Genomic DNA, 19,781 nt, shown 5'->3' on the forward strand with positions numbered 1-19,781 from the left:
GCGCTGTGTGTGTGCCGGAAGATGGCGGCGGGGCGCTGAGGGGCGGCCGGGGCCCTGAGAGGAGGAAGAAGAGGAGGCACCGCCGCCTCCGGGCCGCCTCATGGCCTCGGAGCCGCCTCGGGAGCCGCGTCCCATCCGAGCAGCGCCGCCGCGGGGCCGCTCCGAGGGCCGCTGAGAGCCCCGCCCGGGCCTGCAGCGCTCCGTGCCCGGCTGTGGCTGCGGGGGGAGGCCGGGCCGGGGCCGAGCAGCGCGGGGTACTGAGCGCCTCCCCAAGGCCCCGCGATGTCCGAAGCGCAGCCCCAAGGCCAGCACCCCCCGGCCAACCACACCGGGGCCGCGGGGGGCACTAACCGGGCCGGGAGGAACGCTGCCCTCAATCAGAACCCTCTGATCAATGTTCGCGACCGCCTCTTCCACGCGCTTTTCTTCAAGATGGCTGTGACCTACGCGCGGCTCTTCCCTCCTTCCTTCAGGCGGGTCTTCGAGTTCTTCGTGCTGCTCAAGGTGAGGCCCGGTCGGGGGGGGGTTCCTAGCAGTCTGTCTTTGTGCACATCACACACGCGAGGTACCCGAATGCTGCCGTGTTCATGGGTTGCCGTCCCCTCTGGGTGCAATCGGTGCAAAGCTCTGTTTTATCGCCGTTTTTCTTCGCTGTAATCGACGCCCTCAGCTGTGTGCAGGGCGTCCTCTCCGTGGACAGGTGAAACCTGTCTGCGTTTTTGCTGATGTAATCTGACGTCCGCGGAGTGGCAAAGCTGAATTCTGCAGGGTATGGAAGTTACAGCCTCCCCTGTGGGGACCATGCATCAGCCTGGTGCTGTCTGTGTGAGGTGAAGTGCTGCCCTGCGGCTTCCAGACCTCTGGAAATAATAGAGGGAGGCAAAGGAGAGCCAGCTAGGTAACAACAGAGTGCTTTGTGCCCTGGGTTCTAAACCCTGGGAATCCAGGGTTCTAAAATCCAGCCCCATCTGGGTTACCCTGAATTGTACTACATGGGCACCTTTTTCTCCCTGCCCAGTAAACGTTCAGGTTTTGTCACGCAGCCCAGCCAGGAGAAGTTCCTGCTGCCACCTGCTTTTAATTGAAGCAGGCTGAGAAAATTCAAGTATTCCCAGAAGAGATCCTTGCTTCTGCCCTTAGGGTTAGCAGGAAGCTGTGCTTTCAGCCCCCCCTGTGTGAGGATAGTGGTGCGAGGCCAGGTCTGCATGCTGTGCTTGGCATCCTGGTGCTGCTCCTGGCTGCTTTCATCACCATTCTCCCTGCATCAGGGATCTGTTTTGGGGTTACCTTCCCCAGCATTTTCCCCTCTGCGGCTCCTCTGCAGATGTGATGTTACCAGCCTGTTTATTCATGACAAATAGGTCAGGCACAATGCGTGGCAAGGACAGATTTAATCAAGAAGGAGCATCTTAATGCTTAATTTTGAAAGCGAATGGGTGAAATGCAGCCCTGCTGCTTAGAGACAGGTGTCCTTTGGAGCTTGAACTTCGGACGGTTGGGTAACTTCATTGTAGGAAATGGACTTTATCAGTTCACTTTGTTTTGCTGTGACTTGTAGTTGTTCCTTGGGTTGAAAGCACCTTTCAGTCAGGAATGACGTGCTGAAAGGTCTTTTTAATGGAGGTCCCATTGGTAGGCTGGCTATTGTCTGAGCTTTGGGCCAAATGCATGCTTTTAAAGCGAGCCATGTTGTTCTGATAACAATACACCTTTGCAACCCAACTCCTGGCGTTGGTTCTTGCTGCTGCCTTGGGTGTGTTTGTGTTATTGGTGCTGTAATGCTGAAACCCCACAGCCCAGAGCGTGGCTCTGTCGTGCTGGATGTGGCACAAACCCAAGTAATTGCAGGTAGTCCTCTGCAGCCTTTTGTTTTGAGTTCAGTTTGTTTCCCTCCTGTGGTTAACGTCTGCCTGGCTGAGCAGAAATCAAACTGATCCCAGTGCTTTAAGACCTTTCTGAATAAGCTTGGGTAGCCTTTCCTGGTGGCTGGGTTGACAGAAACCAATCTGTGGGTTGGCATTTTCTTCCTGGAAATGCTTTGGTGCTTTGAAACGAGGGAGAATTCGGTAGGAATTCAGCAGCAGTGCTCTGTACCTGCGCTGAATGCTGCTGGAGCTCAGTGCTGTGGGCCCTTTGCACGTGGTTTCGTGAGAGTCAGCACTTCTTTGACCCTAGGCAGTGTGTGTGTTAACGTGGCACTGTGCCTCCTGGGTGGCAGCCAGCTGCTCTCAGCCCCAGCACGGCGCAGTAATGGAGAAGTTTTGGTCAAAGGCACCTTGGGAGCTTTCATTCCCAGGCAAAGCTTTAGGCCTCTTAGCATTTACCTCAGAAAGATGAGGTTTCAGCAGGTCAGCGAGGTATCAGAAGGACGAAGTACAAAGGGGGTATTATATAAGCTGTGGAGCTGGGAGAGGAGTTGATTTGGGGCTGTTGTGTCGTTTGGTGCCAATACAGAGGGTTAGAAAGCTTAAAGGCTCTCGTCCACCTGCAGCGTCTGTGCGTGAGGGAGAGGTGGCAGAAACCGAGCAGCCTGTCAGCAGGTCGGGCTGACAGCCTCTGCTTTCTTTCCTGCTGTGTGTAGGCTCTCTTTGTGCTCTTCATCCTGGCATACATTCACATCGCCTTCTCCCGCTCGCCCATAAACTGTTTGGAGCACGTGAGGGACAAATGGCCGCGCGATGGCATCCTGAGGGTGGAAATCCAGCGCAACTCCAGCCGGGCCCCCATCTTCCTTCAGTTCTGTGGCGCTGAGAAGTGTCCAGGAATGGTAGTTGAGGCCACGGCTGAGGAAGAGGAGGAGGAAGAAGAGGAAATGACTGTGGATATGTTTGAAAACAGCTCTATCAAGGTAAAGATGTGTTCCCTGTGAGCGTGGGTTTGGGATGAAACAGCTTGATGCACGTGCTGCGGTCCCCTTGTGTGCCATCAGTCACTCAGAACCTGTGTTCCCTCAGTTTTTTCCTGCATTTTCTGGCTAGCCTCTGACGTTTGAAGGTAGAAGTTAAAGCCTGAGCAAATGACCTTGCTTGTCTTCCTGTTGGTGACTCGGGGCACAGACAGCACGGGAACCTGGAGCTGACCTGGCTGCTAACCTGACCTCTTGTGCTGCTGTTCCCCAACAGTTTGAGCTGGATATAGAACCCAAGGTGTTCCTCAAGCCGTCCCGGATGAGCAGCAGTGAGGTGCTGGCCCACAACGAAAGCCAGGAGTTCTCATTTAGTGAAGCAGCCACTAAAGGTATGCAGCCTCTGCGGGAGACTGTGTCCGAGTTTGAGATGCTAACCAGAGCAGGTAAAAACAACTTAAATCCCTATCTGTGCTCTCTCCTTTCCCTGCATCTTCCCTGCACTTCTCCTGGCTTCCCTGGGCCTGCACTTAGCGACCTTAATTGTCCCCTGGCCATCCCTGTTGCTTTAACCTGTGGTGAATCTTGTCACTCCTGACACCAGATCTACAGCACTGTGTTTTCTTTTGTTGGAGGGAGGCTGGGAGTTGGGTGGGTGCATCTGGGCTATAAGATTTGCTGGAGCTTTCTGGTCTGGCATCGTGTTTCTGCAGCAAATCAGTGCCAGCTATGTCAGCTGAATGTAAACCTCCCTCTTCTGAGCAGTTCTGCATTTGCTGTCCTCTGGAAACCTGCAGGGATCCAACTGGCAGTGCACATTCCTTACTGTATTAACAATATTTTGGGTCCCTGAGTCAACACCAGTGCCTGGAATTGCAAACTAATCCTGAAAGCCACCAAGCAAGTTGGAGTAGATTGCAAGATTGTGTTGATAGTCTGCCTCATTCGAAATATTGTCCTGCTCTGTTCTTGTTTCAGCACGACTTGAGCTGCTGATGTTGAGGGTTGTGAGCCTGGACAAAACAACAGCGCTGTTCCCTCGGTCTTGCAAAGTTTTGCTTGATCCTGATCCAGAACTCATTAGTCCTATATTTGAGATCATGAAGGCTCTTCAGACTGGGCGATGTTTAAATAGTTTTGGTGCAATACCTTAATTAACAGGTTGCCTACGTTCTGTAAGAGCCACGTTGTCCAGTGCTGTGTGTGTGTGCTGAATACCAAACTGGAAACGATCCAGCAGTGTGGTAGGAGAGAGAACCATGCCCTTCATGTAGCTAGAAAATCCCATCTTGTTAGCATTTTTTTTCCCAGCTCTTCTGTCCTGTAAGTACACCAGGTTGAATGTTTAGACAGAGTGCATTACCATGGTGAAATGATCTGTGCTACAAACGGAGTGATTCATGCGTTGATGCTTCAACGCTTCCTTTTCATTGGAGCTTAAAAAGGTTTCGTAGTGCAAACTGAAAGCAAAACAAACACGAGAGGGCCTGTTTCTTCTTGCTGACTGCCTGCACAGCCTTCTGTTGAGCCTCCCTTCCCACCTTCTCTTGCAGTGTGGCCACAGGAGGAGTACATTGTGGAGTATTCCTTGGAGTACGGCTTCCTGCGCCTGTCCCAGAGCACGCGGCAGCGCCTCAGCATCCCTGTGATGGTGGTGACTTTGGGTGAGCAAAGGAGCTGGGGATGTGTCTGCAGAGATACCTGCATGCTGGCAGCTCCCTTCCAAACTTCACACTCATCCCAGCTCCTCTTCAGTCTTGTGGGAACTGTTTCTAACAGTTGATGGCGCTCGCTTTCCGTGCAGGAGAGCTTTGGGGAGCGTTGTTGCTTCAGCTGGTTGCAGCCTTTTCAAGAGGAGGGTTTTGAAATGCTGGAGCCTGTTGTGGTGCCTGAGCCTTCGTGTCACGTCTAGCATTGCTTTCTCATTGAAGAAAGAGCCAATGATAAATGTCTGTTTACTGACCTGGGCTTTTCGGTTCACCTGGAAAAGTTCCTGCATGAATATCTTAGTAACTTACTGACAGATTGTTGCTGGGCTTCGTGGTTTTTTGGGCTATTTTTTTACAGGCTGATCAGTGTACAGTAGAATACATGTTTGTGCTTCATGAGAGCTGCATGGAGGTGTTGGGGAGGGGGGCTGTGGGCCTCACCAGCACCAGGCAGAGCCCAGTTGGCTGCAGAAACATCTCTGCCAGCCCCTCTGACAGAGGGGCTTGTCCTCTGTCACACAGGCTTGTCCTGAGGGCTGTTGCTAGAGAGAGAGCCCTTTGTTACTGGGGCTGCAGTCCAAACCCAGGAGAGAAATTCCCTGTATGTGTCTGGCAGTGGAGAGTATGACAGCACAGATGGAATTCTTGCAGCCTGATTGGCATCAGCATGTTAGCAGCGTGGCTATATTTGTCAGGGTGTGACATTTTGCTTCCCCGTCCTGCCCAGTTCAGTTACGCTGCCAGAGGTTGGAGTGCAATTGCAAGGCTGCTCTAAATGATGAGAAGACTGTGCTCACATTTGAAAAGGATGAGGTGTAACTGCTCTGCTCTTCTCTCTAGATCCTACCAGGGATCAGTGCTTTGGGGACAGGTTCAGTCGTCTGTTGCTGGATGAGTTCCTGGGTTATGATGACATCCTGATGTCGAGTGTCAAAGCCTTAGCTGAAAACGAAGAGAACAAAGGTAAGAGTTGCAGGAATCACTTTAGCAGAGGGGGTGCTGCTTTTCCACAGGTGCATGGATGTCCTCTGCTGTCTTTGGTTAACCTCTAACGCAGGGAGCAGCTCCTTGTGTTACATAGGGATGTTATTGCTGAGGACAAAACAAAACAGCAGAGAAGAGACACCAGCAGAGGTGATTTCCTCTGGCCTTATTGCACTGCATGGCAATAAGCTGTGAGGGATGCTGGCGTGGATCTCAGACACGACCAGCAGTTTGTTCTTGTTCTGTGAGTCGATGCCATGGGCACTGTGTGCTTTTCTTCTTTCTCTGTTCCCAGGTTTCCTTCGCAACGTGGTGTCTGGGGAGCACTATCGCTTTGTCAGCATGTGGATGGCTAGAACTTCCTACCTGGCAGCCTTTGTCATCATGGTCATATTTGTAAGTTGGGAGGAGCTGGGCATTCCCTGGACTCTGAGCCCAGCAAGGTTTGCTGTTACAAGGCCTGAGCTCTTAGCTGCTTTTAAAGCTAAGCTGATGGAGTTCTGCTCTTTTTTTCCCCTGATGTGGGTATTTAGAGTCCTAAAAGCAAAGAGCATTTTATGACCAGCGAGAGAAGAAATCAAAGCAATGCAGGGTGACTTTTGTCAGGCAGGCAGTTTCACAGAATCACAGAATTGTAGGGGTTGGAAGGGACCTCCAGAGATCATCGTGTCCAACCCCCCTGCCAAAGCAGGTTCCCTACAGCAGGTCGCACAGTTTGAGCTCCTGGGAGGAGCACAGGTGCAGAATAGGAAGAAACCTCAGTTCCAGCTCTGCTGCTGTTTGGTTTGGCCTCTGCTCAACTATTCAAAATCAGTCTCTTTGCAAACAAATTACTTGCTGTCTATTTTACAGCGGTAATACGAAGATTAATTGCTCTTTGTGAAGTCCTAATTACTCCTTGAGAAATTGGCCTGTGTAGCTCAAGCTCACAAACACAGGGATGTGCACAGCAACATCACGAGTCCCAGCTTGCCTGCCTGAGCCCCTGCTGTGATGTGATCCCAGCAGGAACCTGACAGTGGTTCTGTTCTGTTTCAGACTCTGTCCGTTTCGATGCTCTTACGCTACTCACACCATCAGATCTTTGTCTTCATTGGCAAGTATCTTCTGTGTGATTTGGGCTGTTGAGGTGCTCTGAATGTGGAGTGATGCAGGGTTCCTTGGCCTCGTGTTCTCTTCCTGTGACACTCTTTTCCTTCTTGCAGTTGACCTGTTACAGATGCTGGAAATGAACATGACGATTGCATTCCCTGCAGCTCCCCTGCTCACTGTCATTCTGGCTCTAGTAGGTAAGGACATGCTCACTTCTTGCATTTGTGCTGCAGGTCCCCTCTGTAGGAGGTATAATTCCCTTTTTGTGACCTGGTCACAGCACATGCTGTGTCTGCCCTTCACGAGGCTCTGGGGTTTGATGGCACAGTGAGCTGCGTGGCCGTTCTGAGTCCCCTGGAAAAGCAGCTTATTTGGAAATCACATAAACTGAAGCTTTGCCCATTCCTCTCTTTAGTTCATGTTAGATTCGCACTGTGTAACCACGTTCCATTAGCATAATTTGGGTTTTAAAGAAACAATCAAGACCACTGAGATCTCTGCTGTCCAGGGCCAGCTGATCCTCTGTGTGGTGACTTCAGTCAGCAGTGAGACTTGCTTGACCTCAGCTGTTGTTTTGAACAGGGATCTTTTTTGTCCTGCTCTGGTTCTTTTTGCCATGCAGTGGTGCAGGCTTTTGCTGCCCTGCAGCTGTTGTCTGCCCTGCAGGCTGCTGATGTCAGGCCCCTCTCTGTCCCGTAGGCATGGAGGCCATCATGTCAGAGTTCTTCAACGACACCACGACTGCTTTTTACATCATCCTCATTGTGTGGCTGGCTGACCAGTATGATGCCATCTGTTGCCACACCAATACCAGTAAGAGGCATTGGCTCAGGTAAGAGACCTCACCTCCCTGCAGCTCCCAGTCTCTGGTGGGAGCCTTCTTTAGCTCTCCGACTGGAGGGAGGACTTTCACTCTTCAGAGCTTCTGTATATCTCTCTGGGAGCTGCCCTGTGGCCCAAAGTGCACTTATTCCCACTTTGGGTCTCAAGTATGACTGTCAGGAATCACCCCTCCCCTTTCTTTTGCTCAGCTGAAGTCCTGCTTGCAGCGAAGCCGTGCTAATTGCACATTTGCACAGACCTCCCTGTGCAAAATTCACCAGCTCGGAACAGAGTTATGACTAGAGAGGAGCTCAGGTCTGCCCTGACCACTGATATTTGCTGCTTTCTTTGTGCAGGTTCTTTTATCTGTACCACTTTGCCTTCTATGCCTACCACTATCGGTTCAACGGGCAGTACAGCAGCCTGGCCCTGGTCACCTCGTGGCTGTTCATCCAGGTGAGATGCTGCTGATCCTGCTCAGGTTGCTGCAGCCACATGTGGGGGCAGGTGCCATCCTGTGAGTTCAGCCCTGGTCTCTCTGCAGCCCTCAGAGGGCTCTGCAGTGTTAAAAAGGGGCGTGAAGCTGTGGTTTGGGCTTCATCAAACTCTGTGTCAAACTGTGTTTGAGTGTCAGGTTTGGGAAAGGGGTGATGAGAGGAAGCTGTCGCACTGCAGGACTTGGTCACTCCTCACGTCAGTGACTGGCAATAGGCTGATGTCAAGTGAGCTTTAGGAGTGTTAGGGGAGGGTTCCTGTCTCATCTGGAATAAATCCCACTGAGAATCTCCCATGTAGAGGCTGAGGAATGGATTGGATCTGTGCTGAGCTGCTCCCTCTCTGTGCTGTGAGATGCAAACGTGGGGCTGGAGGGAAAAGCCTTTAGCCTCACTCTCACCCCTACTTCATCACCTGCCTTCAGAGCTCTTGGAGTTGCTCTCTGACAGCAGGAGTTCAATTTGCTCTCTGACAGCAGGAGTTCAGTACAGAAGGGATAAATCTTTGCACAATTTCAGATAAGGTCTTAAAAAGATCATCCAGTTTCTGGTCCCTGTCTTTACATAGGGATGACAGAATGGTTTTACGAGGTGTGTCTAGGCTTACAGCCCAAACCTGTTGAATGATTCCTTTCCCTTTACCATCTCCAGCATTCAATGATTTACTTCTTCCACCACTACGAGCTGCCAGCCATTCTCCGGCAGATCAGAATCCAGGAGATGCTGCTGCAGAACCAGCAGGTGGGTCAGGGCACTCAAACAACTCTCCAAGACAACCTCAACAACAACACTACCCCAGCTGGGCCGGAGGTGGGGGGTCACCGGCCTCACCTGCCTGCTGGCCCCTCCGGAGAGAGCAGCAGCCCAGCAGCTCTGGCCCCCAGCGAGGCCTCCAGTGTCGTCACCGCGGCCGCAGCCTCTTCTGTCGGGAGCGACCTCAACTGGGTTGCTGAGACAGCTGCCATCGTTACAGAGGCTTCATTTCTTTCTGACCTGAGCTCTTCTCTCCTGGAGCCGAACGTGGTGCACGAAGCCGTGGCTGCTGGGAACCCTCAGGATGTTGCTGCTGCCTCCGGTTTGGTCGCACGCATCAGGGTGAGCAGCGACCACCCGGACGCTGCCGTGGGCTCCATCACCATCGAGGTCACTTCAGCCTCTGCGGTCGCTGCTGCCGATGGTTCCCCTGCCACAGAAGCAGTTCCTGCCCCCGTCCCTGGGCAGGAGGATGGGAGCTCCAACCCCAGCCCTTCCCCTGCCGAGCAGACTGAGGCTGCGGAGAGCTCGGACAGCCAAGCCAAACCCAGTGGCAAGAACTGCATTGCAAATGGCAGCGTGGCAGAGTCCCCTCCGGCCTTTGTGGAGAAAACTGATCAGGACAAACTCTTGGGCTGTGCTCTTGGGGACCGGGGGGAGAGCGGCCCTTGCCCAGCACCAGCAGGTAGTACAGCTGGCTCCAGGCCTTGCTCGGAGCCAGACTTGAGGAGCCTGTCTTGAGTCCTTGTTTCTGTCACACCGGACTGCCAGGAAGGCATTTGGATTTCGTTTGTTACTGTTTCTCACTTCACCATCATCCTTAACCCATGAATTCCTCTTAACGGAGGCAGAGCAGCTGGGACAGAGAAAAGATGCTGCAGTGAACTCCCCAGAGAGATGCACACGTGGCACTGCTCAGTGCCAGATTCTCCCTGCAAGGAGGAAGGAGCAAGGGCACGATGGCTCCCTCTGCCTGCAAGGCACCTGGGGAGCCCTGTGCCACTGCAGAGCTGTGGGTGAGCAGGCTGGCCGTGTTCTCAGTGTGCTGTCACAGCTCTTCTTTGCCCCCCTGAGGTTGTGTTGGCAGTCTGGCTGTTGCTTGCAAACATGAGCTGATGTGTGACAAACCACGTGTGTGCACGGCGACTCTCTGGTTAGAATAGCAGCTGTGTGTGAGCAGGGAGAGCAACCAACGGCCAAGGAGAAACAAGTCACCTCCCTTTTTTCTAGGGGAAAAGAAGCTCAGTACCTCCCTTCAACACTGGAGCTGCTCACACCAGAGCAAAGCTGGGTAATAACCAAAGCAGAAACTGCATTTTAGCCCCATTTCTTTTCTTTTTTTATTTTTTCTCCTGACATTCAACTGTCTTTAGTCGGTGGGTTTAGGGGGAGAAGTGTCCAGGTCCAGCTTAGAGCATCCACCCAAGGAAGGAAGCATTTGTCTGTGGTTGGAAGCAGTAAAGGCTTTATTCAGCCCTGGAGGAATGCTGTCCCCTTTGCTGCTGGTGACTCTGCAGGACCCTGGTGAGTTTGGCCCCTCTTCAATGTGTCAAGTGAGAGCTCCTGCCGTGCCACAGGCAGATGGCATCAGTGTCCCCTGGGAGCTGACCTGTAGCCTCAGTATCTGTCCTAGGGGAGGAGGAGGAGGGCAGCAGCTCTGTCCCTGTACAGCTCTGCTTTCGGCACCTGCAGCTGCAGGTGAGGTTGTTTGTTTTTCAGTGCCTTGTCCCTTAAATGGGACACGTTTGTGTTTTAAGATCAGCCCCATCCCTCAGGAGAGGTTGGCATCGTGCTGGCTCAGCTGTTGTGGGTTTAGCAAAGAACCAAAACACTAAAGGCAAATTTCACCTCGCTTTCCCTCATTCCCTTGGCAGCAGAGGCGAAAGCTTGGATTCGTGCCCCAGTCCTGTGTGCTACACCTGGTGCCCCAGGGCTCCGTTGGACCCAGGTGGGGGTTTAGGACTTAAAACCTGCAGGTGGAGCAGGGCTGCAGAAGCAGAGTGATGCAGGAGAGCGCTGGGTGTGCAGGGCTGGGATGAGAGCAGCTCAGGGAGAAACCTGCTGGGAAGGAGGTGGAGGAGGGGGGCTCTGCAGGGCCCTGCAGCCTCCAGCATCTCAGTGCCCCTCTCTCCCTTCGAGGCGCTGCTGTGGCTTCCACCAGGGCTGGGTTTCCATATTGGCAGCATGGGGACTCGCAGCCCTCTGGCTTCATTTTCTCTGCATTTCCCACATGGGTGCCCTCCTATTTTTTTCTCTTTTTTGGCTTGATGAGCCCTGGGTGCTGCTGTGGGGCACAGGGCAGAGCGTTCTGCAGCTGCCTTCCTGGGAGGGCCGGGCAGCATGACGAGGCTCCTGAGCGTGGATGTGCCAGGGTGCAAGAGCAAGGAGTAACCATAGGCTTACAAGAGGGTGGGAAGGGAAGGTGGGAAAACAAACCAAATCGTCTGATGAATGAGGAGTAGAGTTCATTCTATTTAATGTACAAAATGTGTTTGTATATAATAATAAATATTATATCTAACAGCTGCTTGGTGCTGCTCTCATGGCCTGCTAGCACTGGGATGGGGTTCTGCTGGAAGGCGATGTGAGGATCGTGGAGGAGAGCAGAGCTCAGGCCTGGCTGCTGTGCTCAGCAGTGCAACCTCTGCACAAGTGAGGGCTGCACGGAGGGAAGACGGGCCTGGGGCATCCCTGGCTGTTGACAGCTGCCCCTGCTCTCTTGCATTTGGACTCAGTTCTTTCCTCCGCTGCCTCGGAGGGAGGCACTGAGGCTGGGCTCTGCTCCGTGCAGCCCGAGGAAGGGCCGGCACTGCTGCTGTCCGTCCCTCTGCCCCAGGGGGCTGCGCTCTCTGGCTGTGGCTCCGGAGCTCGGTGTGATGTCAGCTCCCTGCCGCTGCCTCTCCGGGGTTTGGAATCTCAGCCCTGACCCTGGGCTGCTCCTTCCTCCTGGGCTCGGAGCGTGGGGGGCTCCTGTGGCTGCTGAGCCCTGGAGGCTGCTGTGCTGGGGCAGGGCTGGCAGCTGGCCGTGGGGCAGAGCTGTCAGCTTTACTCTGCCGCTTTCACAGTGCAGCTGGAAGAGAAAATGCACGCTTGGTTTTTCTCCTGTTTCGCGCTTTAAAACCCCTCGTGCTCACCTGTCCTCCTGGCTTTGCTCCGCTCCTGGGCCCCTCGTTGTACCCAGCGCTGACACCAACTCGCTCTTCCTCAGCAGCGCCGCACGCAGCCGCTCCCGCATCGCCTCGATCTTCTCCTCCAGCTCCTGCAGCTCCCTCTCGCCCCCTGCCCGCTCCCCCTGCACCAACCCGTTGCTGGGAGGCCCTGGGGGCTCCTCGCTGGTGTCCAGCTGAAAGCGCACCCTGCGCACCTCCTTCCGTTCGGGTGCCGGGTTCTGCTGGGGGCTGCGCCTGGGGGGCGAGAGAAGGTTGGGGCCGGGAGGCTCCTCTGCCTCCTCGGGGCTGGGGGGAGCAGGAGAGCGGCGCCGCTGCCCGTGCCGCGCTTTACCTCTGTTCCAGGCTCAGCTTCTGCCTCCTCTGCTCTTCCGTGCCCATGTTGAGAGCGCGGTGGATTTTCTGCGGGGCGCAAGGAGGGGTGATGAAGGAGGTGGGGGTTGAGGGGAGGAGGGAGGAAGGCAGCGCCCTCCTCTTCCTCACCTGGCTGGTGTGCAGCCAGTAGCTGAACCGCTTCTGGCGGCGGATGCGGGGCAGGATGAGGCGATAGAAGGCGTGCTCCCCCAGCGAGGTGAGCAACGCCCCGCCCAGCCCGATGCACAGCAGCACAAACAGCCCCGAGAAATGATAGATCCCCATCTGCAGGGTCTGTGGGATTGATGGGGTCAGCAGTGTCTGTGTGGAGGAGGGGAGGGGACACCAGCAGAGCCCCCCTTCCCCCCCCCCCAGGTCCGGCTGCCCCACCTCAGTGACAGCGAAGACGCGCTTGCCGCAGGGCACCATGCGGTACCACTTGTCGTGCAGCAGGTCCATGAAACCGGCTGACTTGTAGCGACTGATGAACTCTGACAGCTTGGAGGTCAGCGGTGAGTGCTGGGGGAGGCCGATGCCGTAGCCTGGCCCCCACAGCAGGGGGGAAGGAGGCAGCGCTGGGACTGGGGCTCACCCCCCCCAGTACCCAGGGATCCCCCCGCAGCCGCAGCGCTGTGCACCTGCCCACCTTCAATGGCAAAAGGCTTCCCTACGGTGAGCAGCTTGCAGTCGGAGTCGATGGACACCTCGTAGTCCAGCAGGGACTTATCCATGATGAAGGCGTTGAGCTTGGGGGGTTCCGTCCTGCGTCAACGCGGGGGGTTGAGGGGGGGGCCGCTCCCCCGGGCTCGGGGTGTGCAGACAGAGGGGAACAGGAGGGTCCCCTCCTCCCCCCCCCCCGTGCTCCTGACCCTCACTTGAGCATGGTGACACCGGCGGGGGTGGTGGGGGCATTGTAACGCCACATGTGCCCGTGCATTTCGGGGAAGCTCTTCTTGATGTACTCCTCAGCACTGCTCTCCCATACGGTGCCAAAGCGGAAACCCTGCGAGGGGTGGTGCAGCTGGAAGGGGCACCACGGTGTCAGAACCCCCCCACGGGTCGAGGGCACCAGGCAGGAGGGGCTGGGAACCCCCAGTGAAGCAGCAGCTCCTACAAGGTGTCCAGTAAGGACATCCCCAAGGGCAGCCACAGGGCAAACCCAGCCCCGTCCTGCCCCTCCCAGCCCCATGAGGCAGCCAAGCAGAGCTCCCACCTTGGGGTCGTGGATGCCCGAGAGCTCCTCGAAGGTCTTCTCGCCCACCATGACGGCCGCCAGGTTGGCCGTGTAGCTGGAGAGCACCAGGAGGCAGAAGATGGCCCAGAGGTTCATGAGGAAGCGGCCAGTGCAGCACTTGGGCGTCTTGCTGGAGACGGTGCGCCCAAAGAGGATGGCGTAGCAGAGGTTGAGGGCTGAGGAGTAGGAGAAGATCTTCATGCGGTTGCGGCCGTGGGGGGTCATTCCGTAGGGGCTCTTCCACTCGTAAAGGGTGAGGAAGAGTGCGGTCATGTGCAGGGCCACGAAGATGCCCACCCACGTGGTCCAGTGCAGGGGCCACATGAAGGCCCCGATGGGCGACGCCGTGTCCTTGGTCCTCACCAGGATGCCCAGGCTGGTGGAGAAGAAGGGGCTGGTGAAGTCGATGACTTTGCTGCGTGCTGAATTGATGCTGAAGGAGGTGACGGCCATGTGGGCCGTGCCGCTGAGCAGGTCCCCCACCAGCCCCGTCCAGCGCCCGTTCTTCCACGCGCCGTATTTCCCATCGCCCACAATGTAGAGCTCGAAGTCAAAGGGCACGTCCTCGGCCAGCCGCTCCAGCAGGTCGATGCAGTACCCGTAGCAGCACTTCTTGTACTCCCGCGGCACAGAGCCGTTCTCAGCGCTCAGCTCCTCAAAGAGCGCATCCAGCACGGCCGAGTCATTGGTGCCGGGGTCCAGGCAGAGCTGCCCGGCGGGGCAGCTCCCATCCTCATCCACCTCTCGTGTGAAGACGAAGGGATGCTCCACCAGCGTCACCACCCGCAGCCGCGCACGAGTGCCGCCGTTCCCTTCTGGGGGTGCTTTGCGCTGGAGGTGGCTTTGCCACGCGCCCTCCTCCAGCTGCAGCTTGCCGTGCTGCCACGTGCCCACTGTCACCCAGGCAGGCCGTCCCTGCAGGTCACGCTGAAGGCTCCACACGCGGTACTGCTGCTCCGTCTGCACCCGCGTCCCGTCCTGCACCCGCACCAACCCCGTCTGCCCGTGGAAAGATGTGTTGGATAGGAACCTGTGGGGAGCAGGGGGTCACGGAGGGGTCTTCGCTGGGGAGGGCAGGGCAGGGGGATGGGGGAGCAGCAGCGTGGTGCTCACCGGGTCAGGAAGCGCCCTGAGGACGCAGCGCTGTCCCCGCTGTGGTCGTTGCAGTTCACCATGGGGGGGTTGAGCGCGAGGTCGGGGCGCACAGCGGCAGCGCCGCCGATGGCACGGCTCACCAACTCCACTGCGTCACGCACAAAGGCCTCCAGCGGTGCAGCGCCCACCTCCCCGAAGGCCAGCAGCCCCCCTGGCAGCCCCTCGCCCTGCAACTCAGCGGCGTGCAGCGGGGAGCCCAGCACCCAGCAAACCTCCTGCGCCCGCAGCCCCGCACGCTCCGCCGCCCTGAAGAGCCGCCGTGCGCGCCGCAAGTCGCAGCCCAGCACCAACGTGGGGCCGGAGAGGGCTCCCAGGTGCTCCCAGTGCTGCCGGAGGCACCGCTCAGCTCTGGGCTCATGCAGGCAGCGGAGATCCAGCACAGTGTGCAGGGAGAGCTGTGCACGGTCGAGGAAGGCAGTGACATCCCAGGGGCGGCACAGCACCAGCGTGGCCTCGCGCCACTCGTGGGCCTGCAGGATGCTCGCCAGCACCTCTGCCAACGTCTCCAGCGAGCTCTGCCGGTCCATGTGGAAGTGGAAGGGGCTCTGCGGGCACATAGGACAGCAGGTGACCCTCTGCTGTTTGTCCCACCTCCCTCCCAGCTCCGCTCCCCAGCAGCAGCGTGGACTGAGGCCGTGGCTCCCCCCACCTCCCCGCTGCTGATGCAGCACTGCAGGCATGCAGAGCCCATGAATGTGGTGCAGTGCTGAGGAGCAGCGCCCAGTGCCCGCGCTGGAGGGTGGGGGCTGCCAGCACCGTGGGCTGTGTGTGGCCCCCAGCCCCATGCAGGCACTGCGAGGACGCAGCCAGCACACAGCCACTGCATGCTGGGACATGGAGTCACCTTCCCAGCAATGGAGCAGAGCTGTGGCTGAGCCCTACAACAGGTGAAGGAAGCCCAAATGCTCCTGAGGCTACGAAAGGGATAACGGCCTCAAGTGGACAGGATCTGACTGCAGAGGGGAGGCGGCTAAGGGAAGGGAGGGGAACAAATCCACTCCTGGGACACAGGGCTGGGGCTCTGCTCATCTGGCATGGGAGAGCATGGACATCACACATCCTAAGCTATCTTGGGCTGAGAAGTGGGATTGGGTTGTGACAAAGCTGTGATGGAGCCTGGGAAAGAGCCAGGACAAGGATGGGATGGGGTCCGGAATGAAGCTGAGGAGCCCTGACTGACTCGTCCAGGCTGGGGACCACGATAGAGTTGGGACAGAGACGAGATGAGAGCCGGGATAAGGGTGGAGACTGGGGCTGGGATGGGGTCTAGAATGGAGCCGGGATGGGGACAGAGGTAGGCAGGGATAGGGTGGAATGGAGCCGGGATGATGGCGGAGAGAAGCTGGGACGGGATTAGAACGGAGGAGTGCGGGGCCGGGACGGAGCGCTCCCAGTTCGGGGACGGGCACTCACCTGAGAGCGGAACGGCGGAGCGCGGCCGCTGCCGACGACGCTGACGAAGGGAACGCGCAGAGCCGCGGCGAAGAAGTCGATCTGGAGCAGCTCGCGGCGGGATCGGGGAACGGCCAGCACCGCCGCCACGCCTCGCCCCAGCAGAGCCCCGCACAGCCACCGCAACAGCGAGGCCGGATCCCGCGCCGCCGGACGGCCCGCCACCACCTCCAGGCTGCGGTTGTACGGCAGCACAGCCCCGGGACCCCCACCGGACAGAGCGGCGCGGACGGGGCCGGAGGAGGCGGAGGGCAGCAGCGCTCCCAGACGCACGGCGGGGCCGGGCCGGCTCGGACCGCGGCAGGGATGCGGGTGTCCCCCCGCAACCCCCAGCGCGGCCGCCAGCAGCCACAGCGCCCGCAGCCCCTCCATGGGGCCCCGCGCTGCGCCCGTCGGGCCGGGACGGGGCGGGACGGGGCGGGCCGGGGGCGGGGGCAGCTCCGTTCGGCGGGGCGGGACGGGACGGAGCGGGAGCGGCCCCGCAGCTCCGAGCGCGGTTGGGGGGAGCGGAGCCGCCGGGAGGCCTCTCGAGCCCCGCCCGCCCCGCAGCGCCCGGGTGGGGACGCGCATCCCCCGGAATCGGATGGAGGAGACCCCCGGGCCCCCCCACGGCCATCCTGGAGCCGTCGCGGTGCAAAGAGGAGACCCCGAAAATGAGGCGCGGTGCGGTGCGGTGCGAGGATCGCTCGATGCCAGAACGCTGCGCTGCCGGGGAGGTGGGGAGGGAGAGGCTGCACTACATTAATAAGGAAAAGAAAACCGAACGAGAAAGCCAAGGAGCAGCTGGCAAAAAAAATATTGATCATCAGACAAATGTAATGAGTCAGAGCTAATGAGTTCCCTTAGCGGAGATCAGCGCGGGGGAGGGAGCTGGGACAGCCCTTGCAAAGAGCGGCCCCGCAGCTCCCGACCCCCGTGTGAGGGGCCGATGTGCGGGGCCCGAGTGGCAGAGGGAGCAGAGGGAGGCGGAAGGCTCGGAGCGGAGCTGCGCTCGAAGCAATGCAGCCCCGGGGCGGTTGGGGGCCGTCCCCGCAAAGGCCGGGTTCTGCGCGTTGCTCCGCGCTGCAGTTGATCGACGTCGATCCCGAATGTCATAACGGAAGGAGTGAGGGAGGGAGAGAAAGAGAAATGTGGCTTATTAAGCTAAAAGCATTATCTAAACGAGTTGGCATTGGAGCGAGCTGCACGGCCACTTGTGTTATTGAAGTGCATTTGAAAGCAGTTGTGGTGTGCCGGGGCAAATGGGGACAGCTGTGCCCTGAGATCCCGCACACGGTGCCCCTGCTCCAGCCCCAAAAAGCCCCCGGGGGCTGCAGGGCAAAGCGGTGGGAGGAGGGCAGCAGGAACACAGCTGCCAATCGCTGCTCCTTGCTGCAATGTGAGCCCTCTGCCACAGCATCCTGCGCTCCAGGAGCACAGATCCGGGGCACGTGGATGGTTTGGGGGCTTCTGGAGGCTCAGGGAGGGAGCTCGGGGGGGAGGATGGCTCAATGGCTCCGAAGGAATGAGAACTCACCTCCCTGCTGGCAGCATTGAGCATGCAACGGCAAGTGACTGGGAGGGTGGGGGAGGAGTCAAGAGAAACCTCGGGCACCTTTCACTATAAAAAACAAATCTTTTATGTAAAAAATAAACCTAAAGAAAACCCACAACACCCCCACTGCCATGCTAGTGACAATACAAAAGGCTGATTTCCCCAGAACACCGTGGAAAACAAAATAGCTGGATCCAAATATATATAAATTGTCAACATACGAGATCGGAAATAGCACCATGCTTCCCCTGCCCAGACACACACAGAGCCCCCCGAGGGGTGCAGGGCCCACAGCTTCAGGCCCAGTGCCCCCACTGATGGCTGGGGGTGCCCACGAGAGGGCAGGAGCTGCACAGCCCCCGCTGCATGGGAGCAAAACCGAGCCCCAAACGGGGTCGGGGATGCAAAGGGTCCAGTGAGCAGCATCTCCCAGCCAGGGGCGGGCAGAAGGTGTCTCTAAAATCCAATCTCAAACTGGCATTCAGAGAGGTGAAAAAACCCAATTTTCTGTCTGCGCCGCAGGGTCGTGTAACAAAAAGAAACAATAAAAAGGCCAGGGGAAGAGAGAGGAGAAGAGCAGGAGCCGCATCCTGAAGGGCAGCGCAGGCGGGGACGCTCTGCCCTCAGTTGTCTGCGCTGCAGCTGCATTGCTCAGCCCCATCCCTGCGCCATCCTGCAGGCAGCCAGCTGGGACCACACGCAGCCCCAAGGCCCCCGTGCCCCATCTCAGTCCTGTGTGGTCAAAGGGAGGCCAGAGGGAGTGGGCAAACGCTCCTTGGTGGTGTTACGTGGCCTGACAGGCGCTGGTGAGGATGCGAGCCACACGTGTTTGCCCGTCTGCGTGTGCCCAGGGGCTGGCTGTTCTTCCCCAGGAGCTGGGCAGAGAGAGGCAGAGGGGCAGGGGGAGGGCTGGGGGCTGCCTCCTCATTTGGCTGGCTTGGTGATGATGCGAGCGGAGAAGTCAAAGAGGTTCTTGTTGATTTTCCGGAGGGTGCTCACCTCCTCTTCCAGCTCGCTCACCTGGATGGTCAGATGTTCCTGGTCTCCCATCAGGTTCTGTGGTAGAAAAATGTGACAGAAGAACGTCAAGGACCTGGGGCTCAGCTCCAGCAAGCTGAGGTTGGCGCTCACCAGGACAGCGGCCCATCCCAAACCATTCCATCCCCTCCCTTCTTCATCTCCCTGCAGCGCCCTGAGGAACAGCTCTGCTGCCACAGGAGCCCTGGAAGGATCTGTCTGAGGACAAAGTGCCTCTCCACCCCTTTTTCCCCCCAGAGCAGCTCTCACCTTTTCTCTCGTTGAGCACATCTGAGAGTACATCTTCTCAGCCTTCTCTAGATAGCTCTCCCCAGACTCCTGCAAGGACCAGATGGAAACCATTGATACAGAGGACCTGGGCCCTCCCCCAGCAGCCCCAGCACAGGGCACACTGTGGTGGAAGGTGAAGATGTCCCCTGTCCCCTCCACTCAGCAAAGCAAAAAGGAAGCAGTGCCATGGGTACGGCCAACATCCTTCGTAGCAGGGGAGCAGGGCTGCAACCCCTCTCCAAAACAGAAAAAGCCTGTGCTTGGGGAGGGGTCTCAAAAAAGTCCCCTGAGGGTGCCAATGCAGGGGTCTGACAGCAGAGGAAGCCTGGAGGACAGCACAAGGCTCTGGGTTTATTATATTACTGCTGCTCCCCCCAGCACCATGCTGCTGGCATGCTGACATCAGAAATCAGCTCCAGCCCCTCTGCTGAGCTGCAGGCAAACAGTCCCTCCTGGTTGGGCTGACACCGCGCTGCATGGAGCTCATCCATCAGCAGGGACAGTGCTGTCACTTCTCCCAGGGACAGATGCTGACAGAGGAGGGAAAAGCTCTGGGGCTGCTGGCAAACAGGACAGGGACAGACAGACTGGGATGGCAGTGAGCCCGTGAGCATTCGTGGCACAGGACAGTCCCTGTGCCTGGGGGTGGCCAGGCTGGGGCTCAGCACTGACATACAGCAGAGAGAGCCCACATCACAGCACCAGGCAGGGAGGACAAATGACTGCACCAGCCAGGACTGCAAGGGAAGCACAAAGGGAGGGAGAATGGATTTCACTGCATTGGAGAATGGACTTTATGGAGTGGGGGAAAAGCCTCTGGTTTGAAAGAAAGAAGGAGGGAAGGAGGGAAGGAGGGAAGGAGGGAAGGAGGGAAGGAG

The 19,781-nt window shown here is 57.6% G+C and overlaps 3 protein-coding genes across 4 annotated transcripts in view; 1 reads left to right on the forward strand and 2 right to left on the reverse strand.

Moving 5' to 3' along the window:
• Positions 1 to 262: 262 nt before the first annotated feature.
• Positions 263 to 11,222, forward strand: TMEM259 (transmembrane protein 259). Of its 2 annotated transcripts, none has more exons than XM_042838248.1 (11): positions 263 to 504; positions 2,582 to 2,848; positions 3,123 to 3,291; positions 4,399 to 4,509; positions 5,395 to 5,517; positions 5,834 to 5,934; positions 6,577 to 6,634; positions 6,744 to 6,827; positions 7,330 to 7,462; positions 7,809 to 7,908; positions 8,598 to 11,222. In XM_042838248.1, exons 1-11 carry the CDS (start codon positions 283 to 285, stop codon positions 9,438 to 9,440), a joined length of 2,211 nt encoding a protein of 736 aa, XP_042694182.1. In that variant the 5' UTR covers positions 263 to 282; the 3' UTR covers positions 9,441 to 11,222. The 2 variants fall into 2 exon arrangements, with proteins under 2 accessions (XP_042694182.1, XP_042694184.1); XM_042838250.1 differs by having other exon boundaries at positions 3,123 to 3,237.
• GRIN3B (glutamate ionotropic receptor NMDA type subunit 3B) lies at positions 11,159 to 16,433 on the reverse strand. The gene is made up of 10 exons (XM_042838247.1): positions 16,023 to 16,433; positions 14,568 to 15,154; positions 13,434 to 14,484; positions 13,096 to 13,241; positions 12,867 to 12,982; positions 12,611 to 12,762; positions 12,350 to 12,514; positions 12,201 to 12,268; positions 11,834 to 12,103; positions 11,159 to 11,769 (listed from the first exon to the last, which is right to left on the reverse strand). The coding sequence occupies exons 1-10, from the start codon at positions 16,431 to 16,433 to the stop codon at positions 11,745 to 11,747; spliced, it is 2,991 nt and encodes a 996-aa protein (XP_042694181.1). The 3' UTR covers positions 11,159 to 11,744.
• Positions 16,434 to 17,678: 1,245 nt separating this feature from the next.
• WDR18 (WD repeat domain 18) overlaps positions 17,679 to 19,781 on the reverse strand; it is an 11,354-nt gene continuing 9,251 nt past the window's right edge. Inside the window, exons 9-10 of the mRNA XM_042838253.1 lie at positions 18,883 to 18,951; positions 17,679 to 18,651 (exon numbers count right to left, since the gene is read on the reverse strand). Coding sequence (XP_042694187.1) covers positions 18,520 to 18,651; positions 18,883 to 18,951 — 201 coding nt within the window. The 3' untranslated portion in view covers positions 17,679 to 18,519. The remainder of the gene's footprint in view (positions 18,652 to 18,882; positions 18,952 to 19,781) is intronic.

The sequence above is a fragment of the Centrocercus urophasianus genome, unplaced genomic scaffold (genome assembly GCF_019232065.1).
Source record: "Centrocercus urophasianus isolate 14NV4802_14NV808 unplaced genomic scaffold, USGS_Curo_1.0 seq_744, whole genome shotgun sequence".
Taxonomy (NCBI): domain Eukaryota; kingdom Metazoa; phylum Chordata; class Aves; order Galliformes; family Phasianidae; genus Centrocercus; species Centrocercus urophasianus.

What these genes read in the sequence shown, in the direction of transcription:
- TMEM259 (XM_042838248.1), top strand. Translation starts at nt 283, where the DNA reads ATGTCCGAAGCGCAGCCCCAAGGCCAGCACCCCCCGGCCAACCACACC. An exon ending in AGTTCTTCGTGCTGCTCAAG is followed by an intron (nt 505 to 2,581) that starts GTGAGGCCCGGT and finishes TGCTGTGTGTAG; the next exon opens with GCTCTCTTTGTGCTCTTCAT. An exon ending in TGTGATGGTGGTGACTTTGG is followed by an intron (nt 4,510 to 5,394) that starts GTGAGCAAAGGA and finishes TCTTCTCTCTAG; the next exon opens with ATCCTACCAGGGATCAGTGC.
- GRIN3B (XM_042838247.1), bottom strand. Translation starts at nt 16,433, where the DNA reads ATGGAGGGGCTGCGGGCGCTGTGGCTGCTGGCGGCCGCGCTGGGGGTT. An exon ending in CTCCGCCGTTCCGCTCTCAG is followed by an intron (nt 15,155 to 16,022) that starts GTGAGTGCCCGT and finishes ATGTGCCCGCAG; the next exon opens with AGCCCCTTCCACTTCCACAT. An exon ending in GCGTCTTCGCTGTCACTGAG is followed by an intron (nt 12,515 to 12,610) that starts GTGGGGCAGCCG and finishes TCAATCCCACAG; the next exon opens with ACCCTGCAGATGGGGATCTA.